At 33.4% G+C, this 12,830-nt stretch overlaps 2 protein-coding genes across 2 annotated transcripts; both read left to right on the top strand.

Annotated features, from left to right (window-relative positions):
• The first annotated feature begins 1,174 nt into the window (after window positions 1-1,174).
• Window positions 1,175-3,055, top strand: LOC133199396 (uncharacterized). The gene is made up of 4 exons (XM_061335199.1): window positions 1,175-1,323; window positions 1,408-1,566; window positions 1,821-2,106; window positions 2,237-3,055. Exons 1-4 carry the CDS (start codon window positions 1,212-1,214, stop codon window positions 2,427-2,429), a joined length of 750 nt encoding a protein of 249 aa, XP_061191183.1. The 5' UTR covers window positions 1,175-1,211; the 3' UTR covers window positions 2,430-3,055.
• Window positions 3,056-4,753: 1,698 nt separating this feature from the next.
• Window positions 4,754-11,463, top strand: LOC133199585 (uncharacterized). Its single transcript, XM_061335401.1, has 4 exons — window positions 4,754-4,866; window positions 5,098-5,256; window positions 9,402-9,570; window positions 11,046-11,463. Exons 1-4 carry the CDS (start codon window positions 4,812-4,814, stop codon window positions 11,323-11,325), a joined length of 663 nt encoding a protein of 220 aa, XP_061191385.1. The 5' UTR covers window positions 4,754-4,811; the 3' UTR covers window positions 11,326-11,463.
• The last annotated feature ends 1,367 nt before the right edge of the window (window positions 11,464-12,830 follow it).

Below are 12,830 nucleotides of genomic sequence, written 5' to 3'. Positions count from 1 at the left end.
ATTCTGAACTAATATCTCTATCATGTTATTAAGACCCAGAACAAGTTAAAGCAATATGAGCTGCAACTTTGATGTCGGAAAATTTTTGTTGTGATATTGTAATTTACTATTTCAATGACAAAAAAGAACGTTTTAAAACTTCTGTTGTTCATATTTGCGATGGAAGAACTATTTATAAGCTTTGATTGAAGCAAAATTACATTATTGTCGTCCTGTACAATATTGATTTCTTATATAATATCGTACATTCCATTGTACAGAAATCTTTCTTCTAAAAAAAATTTAATGCTTTAATTTAGTCTAATTGAATCAAAAAGGATTAAATTACATACAGATTTATCATAACAGCACATTTTAACAGCAAAATAAAATTCTCAAAAATGCAGCTCATATTGCTTTAAATACCACCTCTTCCATACCCTTTTTCTCTCGGAATATTGCAATAGTTTGAAATCAAACATACACGTATGTGATTATATTTTTATTCTATATTTAATTAAATGGATTGCAAAGGATCTAAGGTAAATCATGCATTTATTCCTTTCAGATTTAAAAAAAAACTGAAATTTTTCGTCAATTTAAAGACACATTTCACTTCAGAAAACAGAAAGCACAAAATAGTCCAGCTACCAGGTTTATCTTTAAATCTTTAAATCAAAATTTATCTTAGATAGACTGGGGTCTTTGTTTTCATGATGTATTTTAAGATATGTATAATAAAGAATCCCCTGAAAGGAAGAAATTTGAAAAGTAAGTCTGTTGTGGCATCTGTCTATGATGAGAGTCAAAAAAGGTCCCTAATCAAGACTTTCGTTTTAGCTATGTTCTGATTTTAGCTTAGGGCCAAAAATTAGAACATAGTCGAAGTTTAGTGATCCACATTAGGTATACAATATTAAACAATAATACAAAAATCTATAATAAAGTAGGAATATGTATTTCTATTAGTTTTTACTGGTGGAAGCAATAGCTTCTGAAGTTTAAGTAATGCACCATGCAGAAAAATTAACACAAATTTAAAATGGTCTATTTTCCGATTCCTTTGCACTACAAAATGTTTACCTCGATCCTTTTAAACAAGAAGTGCATTGTTCATGGATCATGACTAAGTATATATATAGCTTAGTGTCACGGGACTTCTGTTCTGTTCGACTGCACATAGCTGGGTATATTGAACGGGTGCCTGAAACTAGTATAAAGCTGTGCGGTCGATGATCAGAGGACTAGAGTTTGCCGCCATGAAGAACGTTCTATCTCTCCTTGTTGTCGTTTTTTTCGCTGGACTGTGCTTTGCACAGGATTATCCAGGGATCCCAACAGCAGGTTAGGAACGAAAAATTGTCTATTTTATCTTATTTGGACGGCTTTTCTTAACTGAGTGTAAAAATTTGGTTGTTATTTTTTCAGAGCCATCAGCGGGAAAATGTCCCAAAGAGTTTCCGATGATCGAGTACGTGATGAAGCCTAAACCATGTCGTGTAGAAAAACCCTACTGTCCTAAGGGTCTCATGTGTTGTCCTTGTCCTAAAACAGGAAAAAAATATTGTATCCGACCCAGGATGGATGGTAAGTGGTAATCAACAGAGTCGTCAGGCTCTGCCACAATTTATAAATTTACCTATCCATAGCGCTGAGTCATCTCTGTTCTTCTCAAATTTACAGAGGATAAACAAGATATTTTTCTATGTTTAACATGTTTGCTTTATGTCATCGATTGAATTTCGTGTAACATTTTGCTTTAAGAAAATTAAGTAAACACGATACATCCTTTTATTGATCCTCTCAATCATTTATATGAAATCCCTTTTCACTTTAATCAGAAGACCAATCCACTGATGATAGTGACTCTTTCTGGGAGGAATTGAAGAGGGAATTTATGGAACACAAGGATGATGATTACGATTGTGACGATGACGATGACAGGAAGGAGGACGGCGATAGAGTATACGAGATGGATCGTCTAGCTGAGGAAGAAAAGGGACACACAGGGATGAAGAAACATCGCATGAGATGTCATCATAAACACAGAATGCACAAGATTGTCCGGATCGTCGCACCAGTAGTCGGACTGATCATCATGGTCGCTATTGCTGTTACTGTGGCATGGTATGTTATATTTGTTCATTAAATGTAATAGTGGATGATCATAAAATTTCATATAAGATGCATGTTTCTCATACAGGTATTCATGTAAGTAAATGTGTTTATTCTATTGTTTGTTTTCCTCGTTTTATAGCTGCATCCGGCGCCGACGCATTAGGCGAGCTGCTGAGAAAGCCAGAAAATCCGTTTACACACCTGAAAACATCGCCCCGGTTCCAGACAAGGCGGCAATGAAAGGAATCCTTGGCCTGGAATTCTCCCCGGAAGTTTTTGTTTCTTCTGAGCCCGCGTACAAGAAACTGGAGGAAGAGAAAGAGCGCATTTAAAATAACTGAAATAAAAGTTCTATTGGTTCGATTTGGACTACGAAAAAGAACATGTATACTTTCCATGATTTTTTTTTGAAATATTATACATCTGTATTTTTTATAAATTATGCACCTTTTGTTTTTGACACATGTTGTGTATATATAGATTCCTTTTCGCAATTACGTGTTCTTTAGCATTTGATCTACATGTAAATATATATCGGTATGAAAATTGAATTTTTTTGTTGAAGTATAAGTATATATGACACATGATATACTGAAATATCCTTGCTGCTCTACTATCAATGTACAACATGGAAATCTCTTCTTTCTTGAAAATTCTACTGTGAATTTGCCTTTCCTTCTTATAGATGTACGTGATGTTGTCAATATGTATAAGTAAATTACAAATTCTTTCAGGTTCTTTGGATTCAGTACGTTTATATGCCTACTATTAATGTCAGTTGATATTTACATTTGTTTTGAATGACCTCACCTCCAAAATGTACTTTTACTCTTGTTCATAAGGCGTTAATAAGAGGATTTGTAGACCTAATGGGTCATTTGAAATGTTAGATACCTGCGGGACAGGAACAATCTTGGTAGATTTGTTGAGTTTTATAAAATAAATGTATCTCAATCTCTATTGCCTTAAGTACTGCATATAATAAAATTCTTTAATGAGTACTATAGTATATTTACCAATACATATACAGTACACATTTGAAACACTCATTATACCGGATTATGAATATGGAATTGTAACGTTTTGATTTTTCTTAACAAGGAATTCAGGAAGTTGAAGCTATTTCTTGAAAAGGGAATGCTTACAAGCCGTGAATAGAAACAATCATGGTAAAACGTGAAGAGAAAGGGAGAAAAAACGTGAGGCAAATTAAAAAAAAACACATATATGTATATGATTTCTGGAGGAGAAAAATTTCTCTGTTGTACCAAGGTATCATTTGATATACGGTTAGTTAGGAGCCAAGATTTCATAATTATATATCTTCCAAGGGGTTCTGTTGTCCGGATGTCTAATTTTTTTTTAAAGATCTACAGTATGGCATTCATTAGTGATATTCAAGAATACATAACACAAACAAAAATTTGATGCATATATATATATAGATAGATAGAAAGATAGATAGATAGATAGATAGAGAGAGAGAGAGAGAGAGAGAGAGAGAGAGAGAGAGACTGAATTTGAATGGAAATGACGACATAATAAATTCCTAAAATATAAAGAAATCATAAGTTTTCTTCGGTGCTTAGGTATGTGACTTTGTGTCGTTTTCTTTGTAATTCTATACAAAATTTTGTACACATTCTTAATTGTGACAAAGTCTTGCAAAATTCTCCCTTTTTACCTGGCAAACATTATTCAGGATACCTATGAATATAAATCTATGAGAAATTTTGCTGATTTCTGGGGAAAAACGTTTTTTATATCTATCCTTAAAACAGAGAAATAAAATAAAAGCTGGATAGATATACCTTGTACTTTGTTCTCTGTATCTTTGATTTATGTAATCAAAGGCGGATCCAGGGCCGGCGCGCCGGGCGTGCCCACCCCCCCCCCCCACCCCCCCGTTTGAATTTTTTTGTATGTAGAATTTATATGTCCATTATCCTAAAATCAAGGAAAAACATCTCTTATTTGTAAGAATTTGTCAGCTTCCGGGGGCTTCGGACCCCCACCAGGGCCTTGCCCTAGACCCACTGGCGGCTTCAATGCATCCACCAGAACCCCTTCCCCTGCCTTATACTGCGCCCCCCTGTCACGAAATTCCTGGATCCGCCACTGTGTAAAGTACTGGTAATGCTATAATGATCAGTATCAAACTTTTAAGCTATATCTATATTATTAATACTTTTTTTAAAGACATTTAAAAATATTTTATAATGCAATTATATATACGCGAAAAAGCGAATACCGAGTATTTTAAAGCGAGAAACAATTACATGAGAGCTGAAGTCTGCACTGTGTAATTTAAATATAAATCATTAAAAAGGACGACCTTTTTGTGTTATATGAGATGAATGACACTGTAAACAAGAAAAAAAATCTGTATTGAAGGTATGATAATCCGTCACGTTTTTTGATACAGTGCCAAGAAAATACCCTTACAAAAGCAAAGAACTGAATACGAGAGATGAAAAAAAAATTCTATTTGAAAACGTGACACATACACCATGAAATGTATATCAAAACTACATACAATGCACAGAATAAGCTTGATATATCGATCGCTTGTCGTACATGTATTGATCTATTTTTGCTGCGACCATAGGCCTTTTAAATTTTTCATGTGTTGTTAATTGCTTAACTTCTTTGAGATTTAGCCAATAATTATGGCACAAAAAACATTGTAAACGTTTTCGATAAATTGAATTGAAATGAAAACCCTCGCATTTGCAGTGGTTTTTGTCCTTTCTCTTGTTTTTGTACAAGGTAGGTTATTTCTTTTTATAAGTTTCATTATGGAAAACAGTGATTTGCTGGGATTACCTATTTTATATTCCAAAAACATTATTTCGTAATCTGCCTCTGAAATAACTTCACAATTTTAATACTGATATAAAAAAAAAAAAACAAGATTGACTAGTTAATTTGAAGAAATGATGATAGGAATTGAATCAACCTCCTCGATGTAAAATATTCTTTGATTGTAACCCATCATAGCACATAAAGAAGAATGTCCCTCCAGGGAGGAGGTGCAGAAGATGGACCCAGTGACCCTCACTACTGCCATGTGGTGTAACAGGGACAGAGACTGTCAGAAGGAGGAGCAATGTTGTAAAACACCCTTAGGACAAAAATGTTTCGCCACTCAGGATACAGGTTTGTGTCGGATCATGTACCACATCATTCAGAAGTAAAAGAAAATACGGTGGGGTTACATAAAACTTTCTGAATAAACAATTTGTCAGAAATGATAAACTTTAATGGAATCTTTCGATTCTAATTTCTTCAAAATACAGTAAAACTCGTTATAACTCGGTTATAACGAAGTCACTGGGACCTGTGAAATTACTTCGCTATATCTGCAATTCGTTTTATCCGTATAAGAAATTCGTTAAATTTATATAGCTGGGGATCCAAGAAAAATTCGCAATATCCGTGATTTCGCTATATCTGTATTCGTACTAAACGAGTTTTACTGTAGTCACAAGGTCTCAAAAGAAATCCACAGAAGTCCACAGACAGAGATATGTAGAGTGCTTTTTTAAAGTAACCTTACTGTGTTTAAGATCTACGTTTGTTTAAGCAAGGTCCTATCACACAGATGGAACAAGAAAGGGTACGAAAATTGTATATTTCTGTAACATCCCCTCGACACTACAATTTGTCAATTTTCTATACAAATTTTGCTGTGTTGTGTGGATTCATGTTAATAAAAGCTATCTTTCCCGAAAAAGGGATGGAACTGCAAAGAGAACATTTTTACATGTACAAAGAAATATATAGATGAAATATGGAGATATTGAACAGTAATCAAGCTCAAAAGTCCATTGAAATACAAATCGGGAGCAGAGCAAACACGGACCTCTAAAAAACACCAGAGGTGGGATCAGGTGCCATGGAGGAGTAAGCAACCCCTGTCGACCGGTCACATCCGCCATGTGCTCATTGTCATGATCGGGCAAACGGAAAAATTTGTAGACAATTTAGTGTTTTTTAAATAATGGCCTAACAATTACCCGGTAGTATGAAAAATGTCAGTCAGCATTCGACTGAATGATAGATTGTATTTGCTGAAGATGTCATTGTATCGACCAAAGAACTTGCGAAATGCTGACATTAAACGAGACTATTGATATCCTTGTTTTGTCAACTTGTTTCTCAATAGCTTGCCTCGTTTTAGAAATTGTTCGTGCATGGAGCATGCTCTTACGTATCGAATCAACTGGGAGATATAAACCCCATTAGCAGGTGATAAGGGTAATAGTATATTGTTGCATAAGTAAGGGAAGTTGACGATCGAAAAGTTGAAGTCATCACGTTTATCATAAACTGTTGTTGTTAGATTATCATTAACATTTTTTACTACTAAAATATTCGAATATGATACATGTGTCAGACTCTGTCGTATTTTTTATTTCAAGTTCACCGGAATATATGAAGTCGACATATGAATGGAAGTAACTATCGTTAATTGATAATACGTAGTCGATAGATCTAAATGTCGAGTTGAAGGGCACAGCGAGTGTTTTCTCCTTCTCGTGTAGTTCCAAGTTTTTGTATATATTCTAAAAGGCTGCCAATAGTCGTATTATAAAGCATACTCATGTAGTGTAAAATCACGACTTTTTTGAACTGTGATCCTCGGGATAGGGATTGGACTATACTAGGGGTTGAATGTTAACGTAACATACAGCTGGGAAATGTAACGTTAATTTATGCTTGCTTAAGGAAATCAGATTCTAAGATTCTGAAAATCACGAATTGAGTAATTGAAAATGCCCACAAAAATGTCTCCGAATTCTAAAAGTAATGTGTTTTTACCCGTGGTATTTCTTCGAAGTTCATCATTATAGTTAATCATATTATATAGGGAAAATTATAGAATCTCAAATATTTTAAATGTACCAGGAAACTAGAAGCACTCGCTGTACATTTTTTAACTGAAAATGATCAACAAATATATTTTAGGATAAAAACTATAGGTATCAAGGCATTCGGAGAAAATTACTTGTTTTCTTTACTCATACATTACTTTAGTTCTATAAAGCAGAGTTTATTCAAAAATTCTACCTGGGAAGAAAACGCTTGCTGTAGCCTTCAACTCAACATTTAGATACTAGTATATCGACGACGCCGTATTATCAATTAACAATAGTTACTTCAATACATATGTCGACTTAAACTTGAAATAAAAGACACCACAAAGTCTGTCACGTATGTTTCTTACTAGGATGTTTTACTGACTACAGATGATAAGGCCAACTAACAACTAAATTGTTTGACAAACGAGATGACTTCAGCTTTTTCATCGTCAACTTTCCTTATTTATGCAGTAATCTCGCGTTATCACCTGCAGAAGGTGTTTACATCTCCCAACTGATTCGACACTCAAGAGAATGCTCCGAGTACGACCAATTTTTTTTAAACCGAGACAGGCTACTAAGAGTTAAGTTGATATTACAGTGATTTCAACAACCTCGTTAAAATCAGCAATTCGTACATTCTATGGTTATCATGGACCTCGTTAGCAAATATAACCTATCGTTGAGTCATATTGTGGCTGCCGTGTTTCATTCGTATTGTTAGGCCCTTTTTTATACTGAATCTGACTGCGGAATGTTCCCTTTACTCGATTGATACATAGGGTTACGGCGAGAGTGACAGGTCAACTTGGAATGCTTACTCCTCCTAGGAACCTGGGGCCCGTTTTACAAAAGAACTTACGACTAAGACCAAAAATTTAAGTTGCTTGTAAAATCTTGTAAAATAAATAATTCTATGTTAAAATTATATTCATAAATATATATTCCAAAAGGAGATGGGTGAACATGACGAGCGATAAGCCTATAGTGGGACAAACTTGAAGATGAAAAATTAAATTTCAATTATATCAAAATTTTCCTTGATATTTCGGTTAACATTAAAATATACTTTATGTAAAATCTCTGCAATTTGCAAAAATCCCTCAAAGATTGAAATTATTTGCCTGTGAAATATTAGACACACACTAAAGCGGGCAAAAAGAGTCATTTTCTCATACTATAACACTATTTTTCGATATGAGTGGGTCTTCGCTCCATCTTTTTGAAACTTAATCCTCAAAGTTTGCATAAAAATATACATTTTTTGGTTACCAAAAATATGGAGCAATGACCCACTATACCTTAAAAATATACTTTTATGACATAACATTCGCATCTTTTCGAGAAATACTTAAGTCCATCAAGTCAAGGGTCATATCACAAACATGATTTAAATGCCACTGTTCATCAACACTTGTGTAGTTTAGTGGTTAGCGTGCTAGTCTCGAAAGAAAATGATACTCAGGATTTTTATTGCTAGGGTTCGAACACCACCAATACCACATTAATTTTTTTTAAGAAAAGAATAAATTTTGCCGAGAAAATTTTTCTCAGAAAAGTTTTGTTTATCACAATTTCATAAATTTCAATAATGAGAACTTTACTCTAAATATTAAATTTACAAATTAAACATGATTTTTATATTTCTGAAGCTATAGGCTTTCTGCACGCTATGTTCGCCCATCTCCTTTTCTTTAAAAAGATCAAAAAGATTTCCAGGTCGAATTAAAAAAAAGAGTTTTCAAAATTAAATTTTTGTCTTAGTCGTCAGTTCTTTAGTGATCCCACCTCTGTAATGGCATAGATCCGTGTTTTATGCCATCTTCACATATTTGTATTGTTTATATTTTTTGTAGATCGATCACTGTTAGTTTTCTTTACCTTTTTCATTCTTCTAATTACTGCAACTGATATATGACACATAGAATAAAAAGTTTGTGCTATCATTGCGAGACATCTTATATCATTTCTAATTTCATATCATGCTAATAGACATTGATATCTAGGGCTAGATTTAAGGAAATTCGATTTCTCCAAAAAAGTATTTATGGGGTACAAATGTCTACTTTTTAAAGGACCGTTTCTAAGACTTCAAAGAACCTTGATCCATACTGAGATGCATGGAATGAAAATCGTTGCACAAAGAGTTTTCAATTTCAAGCTTCATTTTGGAACTTTTTAAATTAAACAATAATTTTAAGAGTTATCTTTCCTGACTGAAGAGCGGAAATCCTTTAATCATGTCCATTTGCGCTTTACTGGAACACATTCAGGCTTTAATTTACATAGATAAGAAACTGTAAAGGTTTTTTTTCTACTGAAAGAAAGCTGCTTAATGATACTCACACCATGGGTTTCTTATTATTTCATTCTGCTTACCAAGGTTAAGTTAACCTTATTTTAAACAAAGTGATTGAGTCAACACTGTCTTTCTTCCAGACAAAGATGACTTGAAGGAAAATGATGATGACAATGATTGTGATGATGAAGATAAGAAAAATGACAATAAAGAGCGCCATTCTAAATGTCACAGACATGGGTTTATAAATCCAGTGATTGTGACAGCTATAGTTCTAGGGGTGGTGCTGCTGTTTGTCGTTATGATAACGTAAGTAACTGCTAGAAGTTTCATGTTTTTATGTGATGTCGGTTATCAGTAAGACATTTTCTGTGACTAGTTCTTGAGACAAAATTTGACTACGGATTATTCCTTCTACGTGATCAACATATAGGGCCCACGGTGACTGATCGACAGGGAGTGATTACTCCTCCTAGGCACCTGATTCCACCTCTGGAATTTCCAGGGGTCTGTGTTTTATACTCTTTTTACTAGGGATGTCAATTTTGTCAATAATTCATATTCAAATATTCAATGAAAGTATTCGAATATATTCGAATATTCGATAAAATAAATAAAATCTGTTTAATTTATATATGCACCATCCTACTCTCATGAAAGGTTTAGCGTAGGTATACTTATATTGGAAGTAAAATTGTATGAAGACTTTTGTAGGTGTACAATAAGAAATTCCATTTGATATTTGACAATGTTTGAAATAAATAATTGATTTCATTGTAGAAAAGTATAATTTTGACAAATGAAACATGTGTATTTAAAGTAGCTCCAACTGAGGAACCAAAGGCAAGATAGTCGTAACGGTGTACAGCTGTTCAGATTTCAATACGTGTAATAAATTACAATTATCTGCCTCATAAGAGATATGATTATAATCTTTGATACAATGTTTTTAAAATATAAACAAATATTTCCATAGACAATTTTCCTAGGTAATTAACTAATTTCCCGATAATGAATATAAAATTTAGGATTATGTACAACACGAGATAATCAAGTAATTTACACATTTATTCTGAAATTGAGCAATATTAATTACAGACTAATTCTATCGGACATTCATTCAATGATCAATTAAATTTATTTTGAAAAGTATACTCTTCGCGTCTTTTAGACATTCTAAGAAGGTTTTCATTTTGCTGTCCTCGATTCTAGATCCGATAGTATCTAACTAATAAAAATTATGAAAGTGCGTTTTGCCTTATACATAAAGCATTATTGTACAACTCTTTAACACCTTACTCAAAACAAAATAAATGTTATTTAGTATACCTTTAAGATAAGAAAGTAGTGAAAGAAATCAGGTGATCGAAATTGATCGCTAGTAAATTAAACAGGGATAATTCAAGCACTGTTCTAATCAAAAAATGAAATCTGAAAAACACCGAATATTCGAATCTTAAATTCATATTCGAATATCAACTCATCGAATGAATATTCGAATGTTCGAATATTCGTTGCCATCCCTACTGTTTACAGATTTGTGTTGCTTGTAGGTTTATTTAGATCGATCATTGTCCGTTATTTTCACCCTCTTCACAAGAAAAATCCCGAAGACAGAAAATGACACCTGCTGTCTTTTTTGATGGATTGTATTTTGTCAAATAAAAATTTGCTGCAGATTTTCATTTAACCAAGTCTGAAAATAATACCTATAGATATTTTTTATTGAGGATTATCTCGGGTTATTATTTATGAATAATGTTAATTTTTTTAATTATTTTCAGTTCGGTGAAAAGATTTTGTGTTCGTAGCAAAATAGGGAATTCACAAATTAACATACGTGGCAAAGATCCCTCTGGACGTTCTTCAAACTATATCGTTAAACCAAAAACCACAGGTTTATATGATTCTACAAAAAACACCAGAAAAGAAGAATGCTGGATTGACGATAACCCACCACCTCCCTACTTCATCTCCCCCACCGCTCCTCCTGCTTATTCTATAGATCCGCCACCGAGCTATTCACATCAGGCAAAAATGAGTGGACATGTGGACAAATACTGATTTTTTTAAACTCAGTGATTTTACTGCTGGTTCTTCTTTGTTAAATACTGCCTTGTTATTGTTTAATAAACTTAATGATATCCATAAGTTGTTTTGTCGGCCATAAACTTTGATATTAAAGATTCACTTTTCAGCATTTACAGCTTGTTTGACTTTTTTTCGCAAATTATGAAATTTTTATCCCATTTATTCTTACCAAGTCCCAAGTTCAATTAATCTCAGTTGAGGTAAACCACATTAATATTAAACTGTTGAAAGGTCTTTAGATTAAGTTCAGTCATAAACAAATTGTAATCCATTTGTATTTTCCATGTTTTCTTAAAGCTATATATGGCGTATCTGAGCTAAAAAAAATAAAAATACGAGATTGAGTGTAGATGAACATGATATTTGTTATTTACGTTCATATTAAAATTTTCACCGATTTTGAACTTGCATAACCCCCACATTTCTAAAGTTAAATTGACTTTAAACGGTGTCTGATACTTATGCAGCAATATACCCTTATCACCTGCACACAGGGTTTATATCTCTCAGTTGATTCGATACGCCAGAGCATGTTCTATGTATGAACAATTTCTAAAACGGGGTAAGTTATTGACAAACAAGTTGATGAAACAAGAATATCAACAGTCTCGTTTAATGTCACCATTTCATAAGTTCTATGGTCGATACAATGACCTTGTCAGCAAATACAATCTATCATTAAGTCAAATGTTGACTGACTTTTTTCATACTATTTGTTGGGCCATTATCTATACACTGAATTGCCGAAGACTTTTTCCGTTATTTCCCGATGATGACAAGGAGCACACGGCGGGTGTGACCGGTCGGCAGGGGATGCTTACTCCTCCATGGCACCTGATCCCACTTCTGAAGTTTTAGAGGTCCGTGTTTGCTCTGCTCCTATTTTGTAATGCTTAATGGACTTTTGAACTCGAATACTGTTCGTTATCTCCACATATATCATTTAAATGCGGAGTCGGTAAATAAATCGGATAGTGTTTTAAAATTCTAATATCTATGAAACGCGATTGATTTAAATTGTGTAATTTACAGGAAAGTCCTATCTTTATATAAATTAATAAAACAAATAGAAAGATCTTTTTAATTTTAGTTAGTCTGAACTTATCGGGAAAAAACGCCATATATGACTTTAAAGATAGGGTCTTGTCAGCATTTCAACAAAATTAAGACTCAATTCTTTCGATTTCTGAGATCTGCATGTTCAGCTATTGTATTTTATAGAACTGTGTGGGTTTGTCTCTTACCGATTCGAATTGAGATCGTCTTGACAATATCTATGTAGTCTTTGGAGACCTATCTGTTGAAATTCCAATAAGCAGTACTTGTGCTCCTTTAAAAACCTACCTGTTTTTATAATCTTATAAAGCAGAATTTATCATTTAAAATAAAAAAAACGACGTTTCATCAATTAATAATAATTTTCATTCATATGTAAACTCGATATATCCCAGTGAAAATAAGACACCCCTGAGTCTGCC

This window comes from Saccostrea echinata, unplaced genomic scaffold (assembly GCF_033153115.1).
Source record: "Saccostrea echinata isolate AGI-Se365-2 ecotype Australia unplaced genomic scaffold, CSIRO_AGI_Sech_v1 ptg000034l, whole genome shotgun sequence".
NCBI classification, from domain to species: domain Eukaryota; kingdom Metazoa; phylum Mollusca; class Bivalvia; order Ostreida; family Ostreidae; genus Saccostrea; species Saccostrea echinata.
This window is presented reverse-complemented; position numbering and strand designations above follow the sequence as displayed.

Coding starts and splice junctions, on each gene's coding strand:
- LOC133199396 (XM_061335199.1), top strand. CDS start 1,212: ATGATCAGAGGACTAGAGTTTGCCGCCATGAAGAACGTTCTATCTCTC. Junction 1,324..1,407: donor TCCAGGGATCCCAACAGCAG/GTTAGGAACGAA, acceptor TTATTTTTTCAG/AGCCATCAGCGGGAAAATGT. Junction 2,107..2,236: donor ATTGCTGTTACTGTGGCATG/GTATGTTATATT, acceptor CTCGTTTTATAG/CTGCATCCGGCGCCGACGCA.
- LOC133199585 (XM_061335401.1), top strand. CDS start 4,812: ATGAAAACCCTCGCATTTGCAGTGGTTTTTGTCCTTTCTCTTGTTTTT. Junction 4,867..5,097: donor TTCTCTTGTTTTTGTACAAG/GTAGGTTATTTC, acceptor AACCCATCATAG/CACATAAAGAAGAATGTCCC. Junction 9,571..11,045: donor CTGTTTGTCGTTATGATAAC/GTAAGTAACTGC, acceptor AATTATTTTCAG/TTCGGTGAAAAGATTTTGTG.